Genomic DNA, 26,834 nt, shown 5'->3' with positions numbered 1-26,834 from the left:
CTAAAATTAAGAAACCTATCTCTCTCAATACCAATAGCCAATAACCCATCGTTTAAACCATCAATCATAGACAAATCATTTATACATTGGGAAAGAATGGGAATCAAAACGCTCGGAGATCTGTATGAATTGGGAAAATTACTATCATTTCAACAACTACAACTGAAATATAATTTGAAAAATAATCAATATTTTAAATATCTTCAAATTCGTGATTATCTGAAAAAATACACAAAAGACTATCATAATATGCCTTCCGACTTACTGGATGAAGCAATGAAGACAAAGGCGGAATCAGCTAATCTAATATCGTACTTATATAATATCATTTTAAACATAGAAATACCCACAACAGATGGAATTAGAAGAGACTGGGAACAAGAATTAGCTATAAAAATTTCAAAAGAGAGCTGGGATAATCATTTACTACAGGTGCATAAATGTTCGATCAACGTACGACATCTCTCATCCAATTCAAAACATTACATAGACTATATTATTCAAAAACTAAATTAAATAAAATCTTCCCTAATGTTTCACCAATCTGTGATAAATGTCTGTGTCAAGAAGCTACCATAGCGAATTCTTTTGTTTTTTGTACAAAAATACAAAAATTCTGGCATGGAATATTTGATATTTTTTCAAAATTAATTAAAATAAAACTGGTACCAAAACCAGAATGGATCATTTTTGGAATATCGGAAAGGTATCCCTGAATTAAACGTGTATCAGAAGAATTTATTCAATTACGGGCTAATAATGGGAAAAAAGCTCATACTTAAATTCTGGAAAAGTGCGCCCACACCAACAATAAAAATGTAGATATCAAATATGTTTGAAACATTACATCTGGAAGAGATGAGATTCCTCTTAGCAGGTAAAGCAGACCAATTCCAAAAGACGTGGTCTACGTTTCTGGACCTATTACAAGCATGAGGTGCAATAGTAATTTAAAAAATAAATAAATGGTATCAGGACCTGGCAATGGGAGGTAAAACAACAAAAACAGACTTGGTTGGTAGTCTTTCTGCGGAGTTTAATGTTATAATAGAGCGATTGTTCCTACTTTCTTTTTCTTTCTTTTCTAGGGTCTACTTTCTTACTTTACTTCCTTCTCTAACTTCTTTTCTAAGGGGCTTTCTTTTCCCAACACTCTCTTGCACTTCACGACTCTTGCGCACTTTCTTTACTTTCCTTACTTCTATCTTTTTCTTAAAGCTCAAAAAAATGAAGCGGTTCAAAAAATGTATTAAGATATATGTGTTATGTATTATTGTAATTTACCGTACTTCTAATAAAAATAATTAAAAAAAAAAAAAAAAAAAAAAGATAGACTTCATCATAGTCGAAGGGAGGTCGAAGGAGATCGAAGGAGGTTGTCTTCACTCTCCACTATTCGGTGTCCAATTTTCCTGAAGTTAGTCATAGCTAGTCGAAGCTAGTCTTCAACATAGTCGAAGGAGGTCGTCAACATATCATTTTTCAAACTCTTCTAAACTCGCCAATCAGGTCGCCCAAGTGGGACAGCCCCTTAAGGAATTGGTGTGGCCCAACATACCAATCTTTATTGACCAATCCTGGCTACTAGTTCTCCAGTGCCTCTAATTGTCATATTTACATCTCTAACCATGTATCTCTGTTTCATGCCTATATCATGTTGAAAACCGTGTTTCTCTTGCGTGTCAGTCTCTCCCTTTGCCTGTCAAGACGGAGACCAAACCATAAACTGCTGGAACACAGCAGGTTAAGCAGCATCTGTGGAGGCAAAGGAATGATTGCCATTTCGGACCAAGACCCCATAGATACTCAGTCTATGGAAGTGAGAGGAAGAGTTAAGGGGCTGTCCCACTGCGGCGACCTAATTGGAGAGTTTAGAAAAGTTTAGGAGAGTTTGAAAAAATGTCATGTTGAAGACCTCCTTCGACTATGTTGAAGACTAGCTACGTGAAAATTGGACACCGAATAGTGGAGAGTGAAGACGACCTCCTTTGATCTCCTTCGACCTCCCTTCGACTATGATGAAGACTACCTTCGACTACCCTCGATTACCCTCGATTACCTACGAATAACATGCCGACCTACCACGACATACTTCGACTAAACCTACGAGTAAAAAAAGTATCGATTTTTTTTTTCTTGGTCGCGGTGTATTTTTTCAACATGTTGAAAAATACCCGCCAGTGAAAAAAGGTCGCCATGGAAAAAATACGACAAATTGGACATGAGCGTCCTGGTGATTTAGGTGATCAAGAGGAAATTGGCATTAAATGTCCAGATACAAAGATCCAAATATTAATTGTGGAAATTGTGGCTTATTTTAACGTGTTGCAGCCATTGCACATCAGTTACCATCTGACCTAAACAGATGAAGATCAAGATTAAGTGGTGAGGTGGGGTTGTTCAAGTGTTTTTGCATGGTGTAAGGTTGATTGTTCTGGATGCTGTGGGCTAGGTTGCATCCTCCGAATGTCCAACGTAGGTTTGGTAATCAAATTCCCATTTTTTTAATACTGCTCTGCAACAATTAATAAATCACAGTTAGAGCTATTCTTGTTTTTCTTTCTCAGGAGTATTGACCATTATAATGAGGACAGTTGATTTATGGATCTCTGTATCTGGGCATTTAATGCCTCTCTGGTTGATCTTATTGAGTAAGAATGTTACCATAACACATGATGCATGAAGTGTTTGCTGACTCTGATTTCACTGCGTTTAGATATGGCTACATTGCTTCCTTCAGCCCATGATGTTTTGGTGTTAACAATTATGTCCAGATTTGTAGTTTAAATTGTTTATAGTGAAAAGACACTCTCCATGATGAATTTGCAGCGTTTTAGTCAATACTGTGGTGAATCCGTAGGAATTGCCTCCAATTAATTATTTAGCATGCCGCATTTTATTTATCAACCCAGAAATATTCTTTTACTAAAAAAGGGAAACTGGGTGAATTGCAGGAACCTTTATCAAAGCATCTAATATGATTTGTGACACCTCAAATCTACTTTTTAACTCAATAAATATAATGTTTTGCTCTATGTCATGGAAAAATGTATTTTGTCTTTTCATGCCTGATTTGTACCACAAGCGTGCAACATTCTAAAATAATTTTGGCTACATTATAATGCATTGTCATGCAACTGAAGCATGAAGGGCCTGTCCCACCAGCATGCGACCTGCATGCGGCAAGCGCGACCTAAAGGGCCTGTCCCACGAGCATGCGCCTGCATGCAGCAAGCGCGACCAAACCAGAAGCGGGGGCCGCGCGGAGGTCGAGTGAGTGACATGAAGTTCGAGCGAAGTCCGCGGGAAGTTCGTACATGACATACGGCGTCGAGGCGGCTGCGGGCCGGCAGGCCGTTGCCGTGCAGAATTTTTGAACACAGTCAGTTTTTCGGAGCCCCGCGTGATGTCGGGACCAGCTCCGCACAACTCCATACGGCTCCGGCGATCGAAGTAGGACCGGCCCCGCGAGGCCGTACGGCTCAAGCGACCACATTAGGTCGCGCTTGCCCCATGCAGGCGCATGCACGTGGGACAGGCCCTTGAAGGTGTACAATTTCAAATTTGGAAAACGGTGTGTTAAGGGCCTGTCCCACTTGCGTGTCCTTGGCACGCAAATTACGCGACCTCGTTGTCACGTTGAGACGCACGGGCATTGTATGGCCGCGCGGGGCCGGTCACACTGAGAAGCGCGGAGGGGTATGTAGTTGTGCGCGACATCACGCGGGGCTCCGAAATTGTTGTAGTGAACGAAATCTTCGCGCGCCAACGGCCTGTCGCGTAACTGACGGCCAAAGTGGGACAGGCCCAAGACCCTGGCGCGACGCAATGTCTCACCTCCAACAGCAGCAGAAGCAGGCAAACGATCGCCGAACTCGGCCTGGGGCTCATGGCCGTTGCGGTCCGGATCCGCCCCCACTTCTACTCCCAGAGCGGGGCCAAGAAAATTGAAGATAGACACAAAATGCAGGAGTAACTCAGCGTGACCGGCAGCATCTCTGGAGAGAAGCAATGGGTGAAGTTTCGGGTCATGACCCTTCTTTTCAGACTGAAGAAGAGTCTCGACATGAAACGCATGTAATCGCACCCGACATTCGCAGGACCGTCTCGGCTCAACACGACCACGAGGTCGCGTAATTTGCGTGCCAAGGACACGTAAGTGGGACAGACCCTTAACACATGAAGATGGTTTTCAGCTTTGCATTAGCAGTGAGATCTCAGGTGAAACATGGAACATTTATTTTTAATCATTATTCCATTAACAAAAGTATTATGGTGAGTGGTGCATGGTGTGAAATCACACACACACACACACACACACACACACACACACACACACACACACGCACACACACGCACACACACACACACACACACACACACACACACGCACACACACACACACACACACACACACACACACACACACACACATACACACACACACACACACACACACACACACACACACTTGTACATTATTTCACATTTGTTATTCTGGAAATCTGAAAATGTATTTTATTGAACATTGAATAAAAGTTTAAAAAATGCTAAAAATCTGAACAAAAAAAAATGCTGGGACAAATTGGGAGGTCTGGCAGTATCTGTGGACAGTAAAACAGTTAATATATCCGATTGAAGATTCTTTAGCAGAAGTAGAAAAGGGAGAAACTAAGTCAGGTTGTAGTGTGGGCAGTGGAAGGGTGGATAGGATGAAGGTGTATCTCTGACAGGGCGAGGCCAGGTTTAGTAAACTTCATCAACAATAATAGTGTCTTGAGAGCAATTAGAAAGAAAATACTAAGAAACATATAAAAGCTGTAACGCCTTTCAGAGCAAAAGAAAATGTCGTAGATGAAGTCGTGTTTTTGAAGGGAAAACATTTTGAGTTTACGTTACAAATTGATAACTTAAAGCAAAAATAACCGATTAAACAATTGAACAAAGGTCAGCGTAGCAACAAATAGCATTGTAAGAGTTCATTGTTCACACTTGGGTATCTGAGCATTATTAGTGTAAGATAGAAACATAGAAAATAGGTGCAGGAGTAGGCCATTCGGCCCTTCGAGCCTGCACCGCCATTCAATATGATCATGGCTGATCATCCAACTCAGTATCCTGTACCTGCCTTAGTTAAAGCTTTCCTCTGATTATAATATTTGTTAAATTTATCTTAGTGTAAATTAGGATGTTGAATATGTAAAACTTGGCCTTTTTTTGTTAATTAAACAAAAGATTTGAAACCCGTTTCAGGCATAGTCATGATATCTGAATTTTATTGTGAAATGCGCTGCAGTAGTAGAGCCTATTTTTAGCTATCAGCCTAAAATATGCTGTGATTTCACAGTAGTGTAAACATTCACCAAAGGCAATGGGCACAATGCCTTCCAGCAAAACTGCATACCCCCTATATTTCTGAAACACAATCTATGTTCCATAAAACCAGTTCTGAACAGTCCTTTTTCACCTTTGAGGAGATGTTAGGGTTGTCTAAGTTTATCTGAGAATGCCATTGTAGTTCAGATATGACAGTGAATGAATGAATGCAAATTGCCAGTTTTATGCTGTTAGTTTAGTGCCAGCTCAGCAAGATGGATTAATGCTGTTGGTTAGTGAGCTGTCAGTGAGAAATGACTGAGCATTCTTCCATGAGGTGATTGTTAGTACAGCTGACTGTAACAAGACAGCGCAGTGCCTGTGTAGGCTTATTTAAAAACTCTGATCAAATCCCTATGGTGTGTTTCATCCTTGTATCACAATATCCGATCATGCACAATTGTCACCATTCTTAAGGCATCACTTAAAGAGACAGCATGCATTTTTTATGAGCGTGCCTAAGCATTGTCTCAGAAGCACTACCAATAAAATTGATACAATTTCCTCTTTGATGTCAGCACAGCTGTCAAGCAAAAATCTGTGCTGATAATTCCGACATCATTCGAAGCCACTCAAACGCAGAATTTATTAGATATAAATACTTCTGCCCCACAAAAATTCAAGTGCATTAATGCTGCTCTTTTAATATTAATTGTTGTTGAATTCTAATTTGTGTCAAAATCATCAGAAACAAATTATACTTTTGGTTTTTCTGGAGTCATGCCATTTGCAATTTTGTGAAAGCAAGGGAAAGGTCTTTTTAGCCAATGAAGGTTTTTAAACAGGTATTAAAGCAAGCGCCTACATTGTTGTAGTGTGCAAGTGGGTGGCTTCAAAACCTGATGCAAACTTTTACAATCTGCAACATTTTATGGAGTTAATTCACAAGGTTGTCGACACAAGAAATTTCAGATACTGGTTTGGTAAAAAAAGCGCTGGATTAACTGAGCAGGCCAGGCAGCATCTCTGGAGAACATGGGCAGGTGACATTTTGGATCGAGACTTTTCCTCAGACTGATTATAGTAGTGGGGAGAAACAGGAATGAGAGGTGGGGTTGGGACAAAGTCTGGTGCGTTGTAGGTGGGTGAGAGGGGTGGGGGTTGATTGACACCTTCCTTTTGTTTAACTAAAGCCCGAGATGAAAATATAAAAATTGTGAGATAAGGAGAAGAGGCTTGAAATGTGAAGCCAGAGATAGGAATATAGTTGGAAGAGGGCAGGGGAAAGGGAGACATCACTGTACATCCGGATGGGGCACAGGGAACAGGGACGAGGGGGGTGGGGGGGGGGGGGGGGGGGGGGGGAGGCTGAGAGAGTTGTTTATCTAAACGGATAATTCACTGCTCAATTTTTGATTACAACCCAACAGAATGAATATTGAAGGTAGACAAAAGTGCTGGAGAAACTCAGAGGGTGCAGCAGCATCTATGGAGCGAAGGAAATAATAATAATAATAATAAATTTTATTTAATGGGCGCCTTTCATACATCTCAAGGACACCTTACATAGTAATCGGAATAAAAACATATAATCGGAATAAAACAAGTAATTAAAGACATCACAGTGACACAAATTAAAAACAGAATTCAATCCAAAAACAGAAAATCAAAAACACAGTGTGAAAAGAGAGCAGCGGCAGCCAAAGCGCGCCAGCGTCCACTCTCCCTTCACGGCAGCCATCTTGGACACAGACCTACAGGACTACAATTTGACAAAAAAATCATCCCCCCAATCATTCACCAAGATGGCTCCTCCTTCTGATAGGCAACGTTTCGGGCCGAAACCCTTCTTCAGACTGATGGAGGGAGGGGTGTGGGGGGGCGGGGAGAAGAAAGGAGAAAGGAAGAGGAGGAGCCCGAAGGCTGAGGGAGGGCTGAGAAGGGGAGGAGACAGCAAGGGCTACCGGAAATTGGAGAATTTCAATGTTTATGCCGCTGGGGTGCAGACTGCCCAAGCGGAATACGAGGTGCTGCTCCTCCAGTTTCCGGTGGTGCTCACACTGGCCATGGAGGAGGCCCAGGACAGAGAGGTCAGATTCGGAATGGGAGGGGGAGATGAAGTGCTGAGCCACCGGGAGATCAGGTTGGTTATTGCGGACCGAGCGGAGGTATTGGGCGAAGCGATCGCCAAGCCTACGCTTGGTCAAAATGAATATTGAATTCTCCAATTTGATTAAACAGCCCCCCTGCATTTCCCCTCACTTTCTCCCTTCCTCCCTCTGACCCCTTCCACCTATTTCCTCTGGCTTCACATTTCAAGCCTTTTCTATCCTTACCTCCTTATCTCATACTTCTTGTTTTTTCATCTCTGGCCTTAGTCCAACCAGATGCCAACCAAATTCCCTCTCCCTCCGCTCCACCTGTATCACCTACCAAGGACCTGGCTTTGTCTGCCCCCACCTCTCTTCCAGCTTTCACCCCACTACCTGGATCAATCTGATGAAGGGTTGCCCATCCATGTTCTCCAGGGGTGCTGCCTGCCCACTGAGTTACTCCAGCACTTTGTGTCTGTTAAAATCACAAGGTTCTTGTGCATGACAAAAAATAGGGTAGGAGACTCTTTGAGAGAGAAATACACTGACAGATTATTGTAGTCCATTGGATGTGGCCGAGATGATTTTTGGTGAGGCTGGTGATTGTGTTTAAGAAGGAACTGCAGATGCTGGAAAATCGAAGGAGGACAAAAGTGCTGGGGAAACTCAGCGGGTGCAGCAGCATCTATGGAGCGAAGGAAAGAGGCAACGTTTCGGGCCAAAACCCGGAGAAGGGTGAAGAAGGGTTTCAGCTCGAAACGTTGCCTTTTTCCTTCGCTCCATAGATGCTGCTGCACCCGCTGAGTTTCTCCAGCACTTTTGTGTACTTTCGATTTTCCAGCATCTTCAATTCCTTCTTAAACAAACCTTACTAATGTCAGTTGAAAGGGATATAAGTGATTAGAAATGCTAAGGTGCATCAAAGAGTGCTGCACATGTTGAACAATGGTACACATCAATGTGCACACATCTTCAATAAGGACAGCATTAAGGTTTTTGATATAGGTGCCAAAATAAATCTCAAGCAGATCAGGAGAACAGCAGGATTCAAAAATAATCAGCAACTTGATGATATATCCTTGTGATCTTGTGAGAATTTACAGACTCGTGGCCAGCTGTGCTGTAATGAAGTGTTGAGCTATTTCCCATTGTTTTCAATTACATTGTATTAATTTTGCTAGCCCTTGCTGTCTCCTCCCCTTCCTTAACCCTCTAGCTGTCTCCTCCCACCCTCCCATCCGCCCGCCCTCGGGCTCCTCCCCCTCTTCCCCTTTTCCTTCTTTCTCCCACCCCCCATCAGTCTGAAGAAGGGTTTCGGCCCGAAACGTCGCCTATTTCCTTCGCTCCATAGATGCTGCTGCACCCGCTGAGTTTCTCCAGCAATTTTGTGTACATTGTATTAATGTTCCTTTATAGTTTAACATTTACTTGCTGTGGTAGTAACACTATAAATTAGATGATGAATTTTTATGAGGTTCAACTTGTTTTAAAGCATATAAAATAACCAACTAGAATCATTACATTTTATTTATCTGAATAAATGCTACCTTTTAACTGCACTTCTTGAACGTATAAATCATTATGTTTAAATATGATGGTGACAAACTAGTTTCTTATTGTCTCTGTTTGTCCAGTTGTTTAAATCCTGTGCTCCTGTGCACTGACTGCCCTCTACTACAGCCTGTAGCAGCAGAACAGGGCTGGTGAGTTAATACATTCTCAATTAGATTGTTAGAACCTCTAGAATTTGTGGAACCGTTGCAATAATTAAATACTATAGACAGAAATCAATCTTTATATCAATTCAAAGTTTCTTATAGAAACTTACAAAATTCCTAAGGGGTTGGACAGGCTAGATGCAAGAAGATTGTTCCCGATGTTGGGGAAATCCAGAACAAGTGATCACAGTTTAAGGATAAGGGGAAAGTCTTTTCGGACCGAGATGAGAATTTTTTTTCTTTCACACAGAGAGTGGTGAATCTGTGGAATTCTCTGCCACTGCCACTGCCAGTTCATTGGCTATATTTAAGAGGGGGTTAGATGTGGCCCTTGTGGCTAAAGGGATCAGGGGGGTATGGAGAGAAGGCAGGTACAGGATACTGAGCTGGATGATCAGCCATGATCATATTGAATGGCGGTGCAGGCTCGAAGGGCCGAATGGCCTACTCCTGCACCTATTTTCTATGTTTCTATGTTTTTTATTGAGTACTGTGTTTACATTCAGTTGTGCTGCTGCAAGCATTGTTCTGTTTCAGTACATATAACAATTAAACAATCTTGACTCTTGAAACACTGATCTAAAGAAACATTTACCTTGAAAAACGTTCTACATTTTCATTGAAATGATCATCCTTTTATTGAATTGTCATGGTTATATTTAATTAGTTTTAGGACTTGCCGTGGTATGGTTTCAAAGCAAAAGATGCTTTGATAATAAGCATAGGTTTCATAATTGAAAAGATCTTTGTCTGATTTTTGTGTTGAGCATCTCCTGCCTGCACTTAACCGGTTAAATTATCTCATCAGTATCTCAAAAAGGCTTGCTTTCATTTAATATGTGCTCAGGAACTATAATTCCATGTTCTAACTACCTTAACTCTCCATGCAATTGCAACAAATAGCGATGCAAATATTCTTTGTGTGTCACAACAGTTGTGGAATTTACCATTCTGCCTTTTAAACTGGTATCCAGTTATTGTGGAGATTATCTCTCTTTAGTTTCCAGCTGTTTCAATCCAAGGTCTATGTACATCCTCACTCTCCACGTGGAATTTTAAATAGATACCACATGCATTCTATCTTGATTGCCTGAAGATCTTTGTAGAGATTGTGTCGTTGCCTTTTGTCATTTGTTTCTCATTCTTCGAAGCCAAATCGGTCATTTTACAATATGCGGTTGTCAAATAACCAGATGGATAAATTCTTCAGTGTAATTTCATTGCACATTCCCACATGCTTGTTAATTCATTCATAATTTATCTAATGACTTGTGCATGTAGGCACAAATGACGTGGGTAGGAAGAGGGAGGAGGTTCTACAACGTGAGTATAGAGAACTAGGTAGAAGGCTGAAAAGCAGGACTTCTAGGGTGGTTATCTCTGGGTTCCTTCCACTACCTCGTGCTAGTGAGGGTAGGAACAGGGAGCTAGGGGATCTGAATGTGTGGCTGAGGAGTTGGTGCAGGGGGTAGGAATTTAGATTTCTACATCACTGGGATCTCTTGGAAAGAACTGCAGATGCTGGTTTAAATCGAAGGTAGACACAAAATGCTGGAGTAACTCAGCGGGACAGGCAGCATCTCTGGAGAGAAGGAATGGGTGACGTTTCTTGCTGCCTGACCCGTTGAGTTGTTTCAGCATTTTGTGTCACTGGAATCTCTTCTGGAAATCAAATTTCTCCAAGTTTGCGGATGACACGAAGCTGGGCTGCAGTGTGAGCTGCGATGTGGTTGCTATGAGGCTGCAGGGTGCCTTGGATAGGTTGGGTAATTGGGCAAATACATGGCAGATACAGTATAAAGTGGATAAATGTGAGGTTATCCACTTTGGTGGCAAGAACAGGAAGGCAGATAATTATCTGAATGGTGTCAGATTAGGAGAAGGGGAGGTGCAACAAGACCTGGGTGTGCTTGTACATCAGTCACTGAAAGTTAGCATGCAGGTACAGCAGGCAGTGAAGAAATCTAATGGCATGTTGGCCTTCATTATGAGAGGATTTGAATTTAGGAGCAAGGAGGTCCTACTGCAGTTGTACAGGGTCCTGATGAGACCACACCTGGAGTATTGTGTGCAATTTAGGTCTCCTAATTTGAGGAAGGACATTATAGCTATTGAGGGAGTGCAGCGTAGGTTCACCAGGTTAATTCCCAGGGCAGGACTGATGTATGATGAAAGAATGGGTCGACTGGGCTTGTAGTCACTGGAATTTAGACAGATGAGAGGGGATCATAGAATAGAAACATAAAATTCTTAAAGGATTGTACAGGCTAGATGCAGGAAAAATGTTCCTGATGTTGGCGGAGCCCAGAACCAGGGGTCACAGTTTAAGAATAAGGGGTAGGCCATTTAGGACTGAGACGAGGAAAAACGTTTTTCACCCAGAGAGTTGTGAATCTGTGGAATTCTCTGCCACAGAAGGCAGTGGAGGCCAATTCACTGGATGTTTTCAAGAGAGAGTTAGATTTAGCTCCTGGGGCTAAAGGAATCAATGGATTTGAGGAAAAAGTCGGAACGTTGTACCGATTTTGGATAATCAGCCATGATCATATTGAATGGTGGTGCTGGCTAAAAGGGCTGAATGGCCTCCTGCACCTATAGTCTATGTTTCTATGTTTTTAAATCCCATGAAAATTAATTTAATTTGCTTTGGCTATTGTAAAATAAACTTGCTTATTATATCCTGGCTTAAACTCCTCAGTCGACAGAAACGTGGAGAAACAAGGAACTGCAGACGTTGGTTTACAAAAAAATGCAAAGTAACTCAGCAGGTCAGGCAGCCTATCTTCTTCAAAAAAGCATCCCGACTCGAAACATCACCTATCCATGTCCCCCAGAGATGCGTCCTGACCCGTTGCGTTACTCCAGCACCTTGTGGTTATTTTGTTGGTTGACAGAAACAGATGGGTTAGAAGGAGGTGGCAGATTTGGGAGCTCCGGGCCACTGGGTCTGCTCGACCTGTACCGACGTCGGCGTTCCGACCATCCCGACCAGAGGGCTTGAACATCGGGCTGTCCGTAGCGGCGACTACGGTGGGTCAGGGCCCCGACCGCGGGTGAACAAGGGAGGAGGAGGAGGACTGTCTGAACTGTATTGCCTTCCACCAGAATGAAGAATGCTGTGGTGGATGTCTGTGTTGAATTATGTTGTCATTCATAATTTCTGAGCCATTCGTAACTGTCACTGTATGTCATAACATGCCAACAGTAACTAGCCTACGCCTGAGTGGCTCCAACAACCACTCTTATCTACCTGTGACTCGACCTACATGGAACCATGCACTTGTACTCTTAGATCTCTTTGCTCTACAACACTACCCAGAGGCCTATCATTTACTGTGTAGGTCCTGCCCTTGTTCGACGTTCCAAAATGCAACACCTCACACTTCTTTGTGTTAAATTTCATCAACCATTTCTCCGCCCACCTGGCCAATCGATCCAGATCCTCCTGCAATCGTTCACAACTGCAATCGATCAGCCATGATCGCAATGAATGGCGGTGCTGGCTCGAAGGGCCGAATGGCCTCCTCCTGCACCTATTGTCTATGTTTCTATGTTGTTACTTGTGGGCGGAGCACCAAGGCAAATTCCTTGTATGTGAATACTCGGCCAATAAACTTACTTTTTAATTGTAACGCTGCATGTTAAATTGATTTCACTGCACCTTATGGTGCATGTGATAAATAAATTTGAACCTTTGACTATCAAAGGCAGAGAATAATTCCCCTTCAATTGCTAATCTTGGATTACCCTCACATGCATCAGCGTGTTGTTAATCCTGAGACGTATTTGAGTGAAAGGTGTTTTAGGGTGCTGGGCAGGTGGGGAATTGTTTTTGTCCAAAGCAGACCAAATTCTTCCTGGTAGGATTGTTAATATTTGAGGATTTTCACCTTAAGATCAATAATTGCAATGAGGTTAAGTTTTCTGACCAAGGAAAGAAAAATCACAGGTTGAACATCTGGAGGAGATGGTTATTGTTTAAATTTAGATTAGATTAGATTAGATTCCTTTATTGTCATTCAGACCTTTCGGTCTGAACGAAATGTTGTTGCCTGCAGTCAGTACAATACGGGTTTATTCGTCACATTGCACATAAAGTGCAAGTGAAATGAATATGTCAGCAGCGATACAGTGAGAAAGAACACACAATACACAATAAAAATGTAACACAAACATCCACCACAGCATTCATCACTGTGGTGGAAGGCACAAAAATTGGCCAGTCCTCCTCCATTTCCCCCCTTGGTCAGGACCAGAGTCCAGAGCCAGTCCATAGTCGGCTCTTCCCCACCGGAGACCGCGGCTTCAGGCCGGCGGTCGAAGATTTAAAGTCCCCGCCGCGCCACAGCCAGAAGCACCGCAGACCACAGGGCCGGCGGTCGAAGCTCCCCCTCCAGGGGTGATGGTAAGTTCACGCCGGGCCCGTGGTAGAAGTTGGCCGCGGGCCGGCATTCGGAGCATCTTCTTCCCCCGGGTCCCCAATGTGGGATCCCTGGCTGTAGACGCCGCGCCAGCTTGAGCTGTACAGACCGTGGCTTCAGGCTGCCGGCTGCCCCGGGCCAGCGAAAAGGAGCGCTCCCCTCCAGCGAGCCCCAGCGAGGGCTCGCCCGCTCCACGCCAAGAGTCCACGCTGCGCCCGCCGCTGGAGCCCCGGGCGCGTCTCCGGGAAAGTCCACGCCGATCCTTGTCGTTAGGCCACGGGGGAGGCGACCTGGAAAAAGTCGCCTCTCCGTGGAGGAGGCGACCGAAGCGGTTTCCCCCTCACCCCCCCCCCACACCACCCCCCCCCACATAAAACACACAAAGAAACTCAAAAAACATACTTTAAAACATCCTAAAAAAACAAAAAAAGTTGAAAAAAAGTCATATAATCATAATAAATAATAAAACACACAATAAACACAAATTAACATCCACCACAGTGAGTTCACCAGGCACCTCCTCACTGTGATGGAGGCAAAAGTCTACTAATAAAAATGACGTGTGAGAGACAGATCTTTAGGACCTGATCATTTTCATGCAAGGTTATTAAAAGATACAGGAGGTGAGATAGACGGCAGTGGAGGCCAATTCACTGGATGTTTTCATGAGTGAGTTAAATTTAGCTCTAAGGGCTAAAGGAATCAAGGGATATGGGGAGAAGGCAGGAACGGGGTTGCTGATTTTAGATGATCAGCCATGATCATATTGAATGGCGGTGCAGGCTCGAAGGGCCGAATGGCCTACTCCTGCACCTATTGTCTATGATTCTGTTTGTATGATTTTGTCATTTGTTTCTATCTTATTCTTCGAAGCCAAATTGGTCATTTTGCAATAGATGGTTGTCAAATAACCACATGGTTGAATTCTTTAGTGCCATTTCATTGCACATTTCCACCTGCTTGTCAGTTCATTCATAATTTATCAAATTGCACATCTGCATAGTTTTTCAATGTTACGCCATACATAACATCCTAACCGTTTTTGCCATAATCAGCATGTTAACTAATTGGCTGAAAGTGAGCTGTACAACTTTTCCAATGTTCAATTTCTTTTCATGTAATTCTGCACATTATAATCCTTAAGAAAATCTCCCGATTAAGGTAGATAACCTTTGGTATCTCTGCCTCAGAGGGCGGTGGAGGCAGGTTCTCTGGATGCTTTCAAGAGAGAGCTGGATAGGGCTCTTAAAAATAGCGGAGTCAGGGGATATGGGGAGAAGGCAGGAACGGGGTACTGATTGGGGATGATCAGCCATGATCATATTGAATGGCGGTGCTGGCTCGAAGGGCCAAATGGCCTACTCCTGCACCTATTGTCTATTGTCTATTGATATTAAGTTCTGATTTTCTCAAGCTCCTAAGTAACCTTTAATAATTAAATGAGAAAAATAATTTCAAATGTCTCAAATACTAATTCAAGTTATCCAAACTTTGCAATGTTAAAAACGTTTCAATTTTTATATGTAGAAGGTCTTATGTCTGGAATTGGAGATGATGGCATCATTTATAACATTAACCAATTGCAGAAGGCCCTAGAATTCAGGTCATTATAATTTCTAAGGTCATCTTAACGCAGATTAATATTTTATCAGGTGACACTTCGGATCGAGACCCTTCCTCAGACTGAGAATCAGGGGAAAGCGAAATGAGAGATATAGATGGTGATATAGAGAGATAATAAAATATATCTTTCATTCATTTGTTTTATATCTTCCTACATCACCGTCTATATCTCTCGGTTCCCTTTCCCCAGACTCTCAGTCTGAAGAAGGTTCTCGACCTGAAACGTCACCTATTCTTTTTTTCCAGCGATGCAGCCTGACCTGCTGAGTTACTCCAGTTATTGTCCATCTTCAGTTTAAACCAGCATCTGCATTAATATTTTATTAACTGATAACACCAGACAAGACGGAGAGATAACAGAAAACATGCATTTGTGGTCAGATCCAGTAAATTACAAGTTTTTGTTCTTTTTTCAGGTTTAGATTACTTATAGCCATCTAACTGTAATCGATACATAACGAAAACTCTGATCTTGTGCTCTTTGGTTTGCGCGGTCATTCAATTTGTGCAAAATGGTACACGATAGCGCTACGATTTTTCGCCAGCTCACTCACTATGCTGCGAGTGCACCAAGTTTCGTTGCGATCAGTGGTCTATTGTAAAAGTTAGCAAGGTTTAAAAATCTGAAAAAAACGAGCGCGCGCAGATCGACCACCTCTCCTGCCAGTCAGCGGCGTGCAGATTGGTCTCTTCTCCTGTCACTCCCCGGACGGTCTGCCCCTTCCTGCGCCATCGCATCTTTACTGGAGCTGAGGATGGCCGGTGGAGGTTTCCACCCGGACACAATTTTTGGAGGGACCGGAAACGGCCCGGCCCGGCGTGAGAAAGCGGAGAATCTGATCCCGGCGCAGGAGAACGTGCAGCGACCAGCGTCCACTGTGAGTCCCCATCGTACCGCCAGCTCCAGTCCCTTCCCCTCTGGTCGTCTCGCTGGTTCCTGCCCCCTCCCCCGTGATACACCCCTCTCCTCCACAACCCGCGTCTTTTCTCCGAGCTCTCTCCCCCCTGCCAACACACCCCTCTCCCCACACACACCCCCCCACACACACCCGCCCACACACCCACTCCCCCACACCCCTCCACACCGCCCACAACCCCCCCCACACGCCTCCCCCGCCCACAACCTCTGCCCCCCACACCGCTCCACCCTACCCACACACCCCCCCTCCTCCCACAACCACCCTACACACACCCCCCCTCCCTCACAAACTCCCCCTACCCACATAGCCCCCACACCCCTCCATTCACCCACAACACCCCCACACCCCTCCCCCCGCCCACACACACCCCTCCCCCCACAACTCCCCCACCCACAAACCCCCCACCCACACACACCCCTACCACTACAACCCCCCCACCCCCCACACCACCCTCCTCCCTGCCCCCACAACCCCCCTGCCCACACCCCCCTCCCCCCACAACCTCCCTCACCCCCACACCCCTCCCCCCACAACTCCCCCGCCCACACACACCTCTCCCCCCAAAACTCCCTCACCCCCACACCCCTCTCCCCCCACACCCCTCCCCCCGCCCACACACACCTCTCCCCCCACAACTCCCTCACCCCCACACCCCTCTCCCCCCACAACTCCCCCGCCCACACACCCCCTCACCCACACACCCCTTCAATAAAAGTGAAGAAAAATAATTGTCACATTGATAAAATCTTCAGCATTCTTTACAAGAGGGATATAAAGGGAAGGATCTTCATGCAGCTTGTCGATTCAAACTTGACATAACTTTTAAAAATAATATATAAATTCTTTGACATTTCTTCATTAGGGAATTGACTTTTTCTTAGTCTGTCAAATTAATGTAGGATTTTCAACAATATAAGTTTACCATTTTTATTTGACACAAGCTCTCTGTGAGTGTGGGCGGAGTCAATTTGAAGAACTAGGTCAAAGAAGCAACTACTGAATTAAGTCGGGCTTTTGTGAATATTCAAATATTTAAAATATTAATCAAAATATTCATTTTATGAAAATAATGAAAGCACGTATTTTAATTTAAACTGCATGGAACAAAAACAATTTCTCAATCATAATTATTCACCTGTCAAAACCTGAAATTTTAAGAGGTCCCTTGATAAAATAAATCATGCCAATGTCTACAATTAAAATGTTTAAGATTTAGCCTTTGATAAAATTACGAAGAAAAACGAAGATATAGAAAGATTAACTTTTTTTTAACAGGCTAATAATAAAACGATGGTTTTAATAGACCTTCGAGGTGTTTGCCTAGACACTAAATTGTTGCTATACTGGGGTAGAACAAAATCGCAGTGATGATGAAATATGTCTGTCCCACTCAGAAAATCTTGAACCTTGTGAATAAAGATTCACGGGTGAAACAATGTTGGTGTGGCTGACACCCAGAAATGATCACTAAATGAGAACTGACAATTAACAATTTCCCTCCCGATTTGTCGAGCCCCCAGGTTTTTGCTGCCCAGTCATCAGAAAAAGGCATAGTGCTTTTAAAGCCATACTCCTATGACACCAAGACATCAACATCATGTTGGCTGCCTTGGATGATTCAGAGGTTGGACATAGGAAGACTCCTCTTCTGTTGATAGAACACAGTCCAAGGCTATTATTGGTGCGACAGAGGTTCAGGTGCGACAGAGGTTCACCTGCATCTCCTCCAACCTCATCCATTGCATCCGCTGCTCTAGATGTCAGCTAATCTACATTGGTGAGACCAAGCGTAGGCTTGGCGATCGTTTCGCCGAACACCTCCGCTCAGTCCGCATTAACCAACCTGACCTCCCGGTGGCTCAACACTTCAACTCCCCCTCCCATTCCGTATCCGACCTCTCTGTCCTGGGTCTCCTCCATGGTCAGAGCGAGCACCACTGGAAATTGGAGGAACAGCACCTCATATTCCACTTGGGGAGTCTGCATCCTGGTGGCATGAACATTGAATTCTCCCAATTTTGTTAGCCCTTGCTGTCTCCTCCCCTTCCGATCTCTCCCTCAGCCCTCGGGCTCCTCCTCCTCCTCCTCCTCCTCCTCCTTTTTCCTTTCTTCTCCCCGCAAAAGTAGCAATAAAAGAGTACCATAGGATAATTTTAATGTAGATTATGATTGCAATTTTGATTTTGCAGTAAGCATGTTTTTAGATGTTGGGTAAATGAGGTAAGGGTTGGCAGATCCCGTATGACGCATGGTATCGTGTTCCAGGTCTGCGACGCTCGATATGAAAATACTGACTGCCCAAAGACACGTTTCCTAAACGGGACTATACAACCACCCCTGGAGGCTGCTCTTGTCGACCTATTTGTGTTTTTCTTTATGAAGTCCTTTAACGGAGGTGGGGCTAGTCCACGGAAGATTTTGTAAACCAAAATCGAGTCCGAATATTTGATTGCGTTTTCCCAGCTCAGCAGATCAAATTTCTTCAGGATGCTACAGTGATGGTACATTCTGGGCTTTTTGTCAAGAGTTTTTAGGGCTTGTTTATAAACAATTTCAACAGGCTTTAGTGTGGACTTACATGCCAGTGACCAAGTTGTTATACAGTAGGTCATGTATGGCACAATCATTGCATTAAAGTATAGTTTGGCTGAATCAATAGTTACATTATTTCTAATATATCTAAAGTTGGACAAATTAAATTTTATTAAATTTACAGTTCTTTTCACCTGTTGTTTGAAACAGAGCTGTGAATCGATCACGATTCCTAAATATTTAAACTCATGTACAATTTTAAGTTTTGTTCCATGTACAAACACATCAGGATCTCCATCAGTACTTGCCTTTTTGGAGAAAAACATACAGACAGTCTTTGACACATTAAGATGTAGATCAGAAAACTGCAACCAGTTTGACACATTAATCATAGCAGCTGATAGGTCTTGTGCAGCTTGATGTTTGTTTTTGGCATGTACATACACCACTGCATCGTCAGCATACATCTGGCAAGTTACATTTGATGTACAGCTACTTGGTAGATCATTAATGTACAGACTGAATAATAGCGGTCCCAAGATTGAACCTTGAGGTACACCAAGAGGGTTTTTAGAAGTTGCAGATTTACTGTTATGCACTCTAACACATTGTTTTCTCTGTACCATATATGACTCAATCCATTTCATCGTGCTCAAAGAGAGGTTAAAATAGGACAATTTGGTCATCAAGATCTGGTGGTTCACAGTATCAAAGGCTTTTCGTAAATCAAGAAAAACAGCTCCTATAACACCACCTGCATCAATTTTGGACTTCATATTTTCCAAAAGGAAGCAAAGTGCTGTCTCAGTGGAGTGATATTTTCTGAAGCCAAACTGCATTGGGTTTAGGGTATATGGACTATTGTTTAAATGTTTAATTATCTGTCCTGCAACCCATTTTTCAGCTATCTTGGAAATTGCTGGAAGAATGCTTATTGGTCTATAATTACTAATCTTGTATTTTATTTAATCTTGTAATGCTTCCTTTCTCTGACTGTTTGCGAGTGCATCCTTATGCTTGTACACTTTACCTCATTCCATAAACTGATTATCTTTAGCCCAGTCATTGCCTTGTACTAATGCCCTTTCCATTATCTTTGTCTCCTTAAATACCCTCTCAACTGGACCCCCTACCCATTTAGCATTTCTCTCTTCTAATTCATCTTACAAAATTCCAACACAGCTTTATCATAATATTCAGTTACAATTCACAACACATATGTAGCCCATGAGCTTTATGTGTGTAGCTGATCCAGTCACCCTACTTTTGGATAGGGTGCAAAATGTTGCTTGGATTAGTGAGTATATTAGTTAAAAGGTGAAATTAGACAAACGGATTGTTTCCTATCATGAGAATCATGAGGCAACTTATCACGTGTAAAAAGTAACTACAGATGCTGGTTTAATAGAAGGGTCTCGACCCGAAACGTCACGCATTCCTTCTCTCCAGAGATGCTGCCTGTCCTGCTGAGTTACTCCAGCTTTTTGTGTTTATCTTAGGCAACTTATCACAGTATGATAGGAGTCTAGACCATCTAGACTTTATAGACCAGTTAGCCTGACATCTGTACGGAGTTTGTACGTTCCCCCTGTGACCGTGTGGGTTCTCGCTCGGTTTCCTTCCACACTCCAAAGACGTACAGGTTTGGAGGTTAATAGGCTTCTGTAAAAATTGTAAATTGTCCCTAGTATGTAGGATAGTGTTAGTGTATAGGGTAATCGCTGGAAAATGTGGACTCGTTGGCCATCTCTAAACTCAGAAATCTAATGAAAATATATATTTTTTTGTTTATTTCAGTCCTAAATAGTTAACTCCTTATCTTGAGACAATATCCCTTAGTTCTGTGTATATCATTCTACATGCATGGGGACTAAAGTCACAAACATTAGTCTACATGAGATTTCACTAAAGCCAGTTCAATTTCCCAAGGGGAGCATCCCAATTAAGCAAATGGTTTTGTCTTATCAGTATATTAAGTACCTTCTTCTTGATAACAACACATCAAGATCCCTCCCTCTGCATGCTAATGGTAACAATTTTTTTCAAACACTTAACAAATACATTTTATCCTTCAAGGTGGATAACTGTATCTTACCCCATTTGACTCTATCTGCAACCTTGCCCACCTGCTTAACCTTGTAATATCATTTCAATTATAATTTTGCACACATCTCACAGTTCAGTTTCCATCTAGGATTGTTTTGTCAGTAACCCTAGAAATATGAGAATCTGTTTTTTTTCATATGAGGCATGAACAGTGAATAGCTAGGGGCCCAATGTTGACCTCTGTGGTAAATAGCTGTCAACCTGAAACAATCTCATTCCATTTTATGCAGAAAATAAAATGGGCGTAGAACGTTTCAAGTCAATCAAAACGCCCGGTCAGCGAAGGAGATTGCCTACGGCTGCCCTCGACTGCCTGTAACTAAATAGCGACCCCACTCCACTGCACTACGAGTTAAAAAGAACCATGCCGACCAAATTTTATTCGCAGAAAATCTTCCAACATGCTGAAACATTGTTCCGCGACCTAGCTGAGGGCATGAAGGAGAGTTCCAGTGACCTCATAGGACCTCATAGGACCTCATGTCGACCATGCTGTGAGTTTGAGTCGAGGGCAAACTCGTCTAAATTCACAGATTAGGTCGCCGCAGTGGGACAGCCCCTTAACATTTTTAAGACATTTTGCTTTCACAAAATGTCATTGAACAATGCTTTAGACATTTCTTGATAAATATTGCTATGCATCCATGACAATAACATTGTCTATATCAGCTATCATACCATATCAGATTGTAATTATGTTTCTGCTGAAAGTATTTTGGGAACAGTTGGGTACATTCGACCAATAAGTGTTTAAATTGACAATGTTAATACTTTGTTTAATGTACAAAAAGCATTTTTGAGCTTTGTTAAGTGACCTGCAACAATTGAATGTTGTATGCAGACTTTGTCTTCTGTAATCCGTGAAGTTAATTTATTGCAAGAGAGGTGGACCATTTCAATAGCTGCTGAGTATTTCCCACAGAACATTAACATAGGCGTTGGTAGAGCTGCTCTGATTTCTAATTTCTTCCATTCATTTCCTACAGACATCAGGTCCTGCTGAAGTGATAGTCCTGGAACGATGTTCGATTCTGGAATACGGAGATAGCAAGTGGCCAGCATTAACTATCAGTGAGTATTGATAACAGATATGCAATTTTAAATGATGCAACTGTGTGACTGACTATGACTATTCGAAACAGGCCCTTCAGCCCAACTTGCCCCTTGACCCACCAACATCTCATCTACACTAGTCCCACCTGCCTGCATTTGGTCCATATCCCTCTCAATCTGTCCTATCCATGTACCTGTCCAAATGTTTCTTTAACGTTGTAATACTACCTGCCTTAATTACCTCCCCTGGCAGCTCGTTCCATACACCTACCACCCTCTCTGTGAATAAGTTATCCCCAGGTTCCTATTAAATCTTTCTCCCCCTCACCTTTAACCTATGTCCTCTGGTTCTTGATGCCCCTACTCTGGGCAAGACTCTGTTAGTCAACCCAATCTATTCCTCTCATGATTTTCTACACCTCTATAAGATCACCCCTCATCCTCCTGCGCTCCAAGGAATAGAGTCCTAGCCTGCTTAACCTCTCCCTATAGCTCAGGCCCTGAAGTCCTGATAACATAATCGTAAATCTTATTTGCACCCTTTCCAGCCTGTTAAAAACATATTTCCTGTTACATGGTGCCTAGAACTGAACGCAATAGTCTAATGCACCCTCACCAACATCTTGTATAACTGCAACATGACCTCCCGACTTCTATACTTCCTGATCAATTTGTGGACAACCTTTCTGTTAGCATTTTAATTAAATGACTAGAATCCCAGAGAATGGTTGAAACCCCACGTTACAGCAACAGATTGAGAAATTCTATCTCAATGTGCAATTTTTATGTATGCAGTGAGATTGACTGACGAAACATTCCTCAAGTGAAGGAGGTGTTTAGCTGGTAGAATCTGGAGTTTCCTTCAGTGTGTGGCACGGTGGCGCAGCGGTAGAGTTGCTGCCTTACAGTGAATGCAGCGCCAGAGACACAGGTTCAATCCCGACTACGGGCGCTGTCTGTACGGAGTCTGTACGTTCTCCCCGTGACCTGCGTGGGTTTTCTCCGAGATCTTCGGTTTCCTCCCACACTCCAAAAACGTACAGGTTTGTAGGTTAATTGGCTATGTAAATATAAAAATTGTCCCTAGTGGGGGTATGATGGTGTTACTATGGGGGTATGATGGTGTTACTATGCGGTGATCGCTGGTCGGTGCGGGCCTGGTGGGCCTGTTTCCACGCTGTATCTCTAAACCAATAAACTGAACTGTTCAGTATGTATTAACATGCCCTATAGGGTGATGTGTGTGCAAGTGCAGTCTAAGGGTCCCAGCACTCCGCGATGTTAAAGTCAGCGCCGCCCACGTTGGGAGTTCCGCACCCACAGCTCCGCGATGTTGGAGCAGCGGCCCAACACTCCGGAGCTCCAAGCGGCGATCCCAGGAAGGCCTCGCCTGCTCTGATACACTAATCTCCACTGAGGCTCCTCAACTTGCACCCTCCCCCACCTCATCCTCCCAGAGACTTGAATACTTGCCATCTGTCCACGTTCCTCCCCTCAACTGGCAATAGTTTGATCCTGCGGTGGTTTGGTGCTCGAAGATGTTTATTGACCAACCATATATTATTTTTTTGAAAAGTAGTAACAAGGAATTGCAGATGCTTGTTTGAATAAAAGACACAGCATGCTGGAGTAACTGGGCGAGTCAGGCAGCATCTCTGGAGAACATAGATAGGTGACCTGTCAGGTTGGGACCCTTTTTCAGACTGAGGGATGATAACCTTCACTATTTATTTTATGTGTATTTCCAATTGCCAAAGAATATTGGGAGCATTTTTTTTTTATACCTATATCGAGTCAGTAGTGATCAGTTTGCCTCGAGCTGCTTTGTAGCAGAATTGTTTTATTTTTCAAAGAACCAATCCAATGTATGTTTTGCTAAGGTGTCAGATTTTTCAAATTGTTGAAACACAATTTGGAAATGGAATGCATTGTAGGCTAACACGGGCCAGAGGTACAACAATTAGTTAATTTGCTGGGTGAATGAATTGCCTGTTTCTGATCTACAGATGAGGAAATCCCGTGGTTCAATTCCTAAGCTGTGCTGAGCCCTCTGATCACAGAGTGAGGTGCTTGTTTTTAACTCGACTCCCGTGAGCTATGGAAAGGAAAATAACATCAGCCAAGCTTGCTGCTCTTTACAGTTCTGCTGCTGTCCCTGCTATAGAGTACATTTTGTGGGAAGTTGAGCATGGGATGCTGATAAACTTCATGCAGTATGATTTGCCAGCACTTACTAACCTTTGACAAAAGGCCGCTGATATCCATTGAATTGCACCAAACTAGGGCTCATGGCCTATGGTGAGCAGTGAAAACGTTGCGTTAAAATGGCTGTGAAAGAACATATAAGTTTAAGCTACACAAAGTACAAATAATTCCTGGTATTTCTTTTCCATCTGAAGTTTGTAGTCAACGTTTGTAGTCAAACTCTGCCATATCTTGGGCATTCTAATTTTTAGTTTATTAATAGTAAACTGAAATTGTGTATTTTTTATTTTTCCTTGGTTCCTGGCCATTGTGCCAGTTTATCTACTCTGATGCAAGATGGGTCTCAGGTTGCTGTGGCCATCTACTGAGAGAACCATAGGAGGCATTGTGGGTCACCTCAAGCTAGTCTGACCATTGAGCCTTACTTGACTTACAGCAATTACAAATGTAGTGGTTCAGAGGCTGGACAAATAGCTGATATCCCCAGAGCACACAACATAAACCTCAACTCAAAGGGGGTCGTTTTTATTAAATGATCCATTTGCAGGAAGTAGGTGCTGCATGCATTTATTGACCACCCACCCACTAATTATCCTTGATGATATGGGGGTGAGCCATAGTTTTGAATTCCCATCAGTCTATGTAGTATGGGTGCTCCCACATTGTTTGGCATTATGAAATAACCATGTCAAAAGGCACTTGACAGTCAATCACTTAGCAGTGGGTAGATAGTCATATGTATATCGTTTAATGGTGACACATTCCCTTCATAGAAACAGAGAAACATAGAAATTAGGTGCAGGAGTAGGCCATTCGGCCCTTCGAGCCTGCACCGACATTCAATATGATCATGGCTGATCATCCAACTCAGTATCCCGTACCTGCTTTCTCTCCATACCCTCTGATCCCCTTAGCCACAAGAGCCACATCTAACTCCCTCTTAAATATAGCCAATGAACTGGCCTCGACTACCCTCTGTGGCAGAGAGTTCCAGAGATTCACCACTCTCTGTGTGAAAAAAGTTCTTCTCATCTCGGTTTTAAAGGATTTCCCCCTTATCCTTAAGCTGTGACCCCTTGTCCTGGACTTCCCCTGCATCTAACCTGTCCAACCCCTTAAGAATTTTGTAAGTTTCTATAAGATCCCCCCCTCAATCTCCTTAAATTCTAGAGAGTATAAACCAAGTCTATCCAGTCTTTCTTCATATGAAAGTCCTGACATCCCAGGAATCAGTCTGGTGAACCTTCTCTGCACTCCCTCTATGGCAATAATGTCCTTCCTCAGATTTGGAGACCAAAACTGTATGCAATACTCCAGGTGTGGTCTCACCAAGACCCTTTAGAGGGTGGTATTAAACCCAAACGGATTCTTAAGGGAATGCAGCGGCTTCATGGCTATGATTTGTTGCTGGTGTCTTTTAATTCCAGGTTTAATTATCAAATTCACTGAACTTAAGTTTCCTGTAGTTGCATTTGAACTCAGGCCTCCAGAACATTAGTCCTTCCCTTTGGATCACAGGACTTTAAAAAATAACTACCATGCCACTGTAGTGCTGAAGAAATTGAGCCTTAACATCAGCGGTCTGAGCTCACAGTAAAGTATTTTTTTTAATTTAATTTTTAAATTATTTTTATTAGAAGCAATTGTACAAGAATAAAACATTCAGCATGTAAAAATCATACAATTATTGTACAGCTTCAATTTTGACCTTTTAACCTGAAAATGAGAGAAAACAAGAGAGGGGAAAAGTGAAAAGTGAAAAGATAGGACCCCTGGACTACCAAAGCAGTGTGGCCAAAGAGTGAATAAAGATATAAGAGAGGAAAAGGAAAGAAAAAAAAAGAAAAAAGTGGAGATATACCTGCCCCTCGTCCCCTCCCCCGCCCACCTCACCCAGCCCATAGTTGGATTTCAATCCAAAGTTGTGTTGCACCATACTATCCTTGTAAGAATTCGGTGAAGGGTGTCCATGTCTTGAAAAATGGATCTGGTTTTTCTGCCAAGACAAGCCTGATATTTTCCAAATGTAGTGTCTCGGACATGTTTGTAATCCACATCCTTACAGTAGGGACTAATGTGTGTTTCCAAAATGTAATGTATTAGTTCTTTCGCCGCACTGTAAAGTAGTCGGGGTTCGACATTTTGTGCCAATATGCTAATTTTGCAAAAGCCAGGAAATTGCTTTGTGGTTTCTGGTGAGTTAGTTGAGATTTATCTGGTTAATAGTTGGGTCATCAAAACAAAGCATGTGACTGGATATCGATTGGAAGCGTGTGCATATGATTTTTGATTATTTGTCTCAGCTATAATAGCCATTATGCTTGATGTTGTAATTCACTGAACAATACTCATTTAATTGAGTATCAGGGCGAAGCACATCATGTGGGTTGTGTCCATACATGAAATAAACTGGAAGTAGGATAGCTGTGTTTTGTTGGAAATGAAAATAAGCATTTTAAAATGATGATGATGATGATGTGTTGGGTTTAATCATTCACCTTGCCAGGGAGTATATATTGGCAACATGGACACATGCTTGTGTGACTAGGTTGTGGTCCAGATGCTTTGATCCATTCTGATGTCTATGTATTGAGGAGATTGGTCCGAGAAACAATGGCAAAACGTGTATACAATTACTGATCCAAAACTGTTTGGTGTCATTTTTGCAGACTTTACTAGAGGCAGTTAGAATGAATCCCCAAATAAATCATGGAGTCACAGAGTTGTACAATGCCCTGAGACATTTACCACCATTGTCGGGAATTTCAACAAAGCCAACCTGAAGAAATCGCTCCCTAACTTCCACCAACATGTCTCCTGCTGCACCAGAGGACCAAACACCCTCGA

General features: G+C 42.9%; 1 protein-coding gene and 1 long non-coding RNA gene across 4 annotated transcripts in view; one reads left to right on the top strand and one right to left on the bottom strand.

Annotated features, from left to right (window-relative positions):
- inpp4b (inositol polyphosphate-4-phosphatase type II B) overlaps positions 1–26,834 on the top strand; it is a 589,015-nt gene that overhangs the window by 188,347 nt on the left and 373,834 nt on the right. For all 3 annotated transcript variants that reach the window (XM_033050984.1, XM_033050903.1, XM_033012170.1), the window contains exon 3: positions 21,716–21,800. In XM_033050984.1, coding sequence (XP_032906875.1) covers positions 21,716–21,800 — 85 coding nt within the window. The remainder of the gene's footprint in view (positions 1–21,715; positions 21,801–26,834) is intronic.
- LOC116966084 lies at positions 150–26,834 on the bottom strand. The gene is made up of 4 exons (XR_004409899.1): positions 26,730–26,834; positions 12,440–12,450; positions 458–464; positions 150–162 (listed from the first exon to the last, which is right to left on the bottom strand). It is a non-coding gene; the product is annotated as an uncharacterized LOC116966084 (long non-coding RNA).

Source organism: Amblyraja radiata, chromosome 1 (genome assembly GCF_010909765.2).
Source record: "Amblyraja radiata isolate CabotCenter1 chromosome 1, sAmbRad1.1.pri, whole genome shotgun sequence".
Taxonomy (NCBI): domain Eukaryota; kingdom Metazoa; phylum Chordata; class Chondrichthyes; order Rajiformes; family Rajidae; genus Amblyraja; species Amblyraja radiata.
This window is presented reverse-complemented; position numbering and strand designations above follow the sequence as displayed.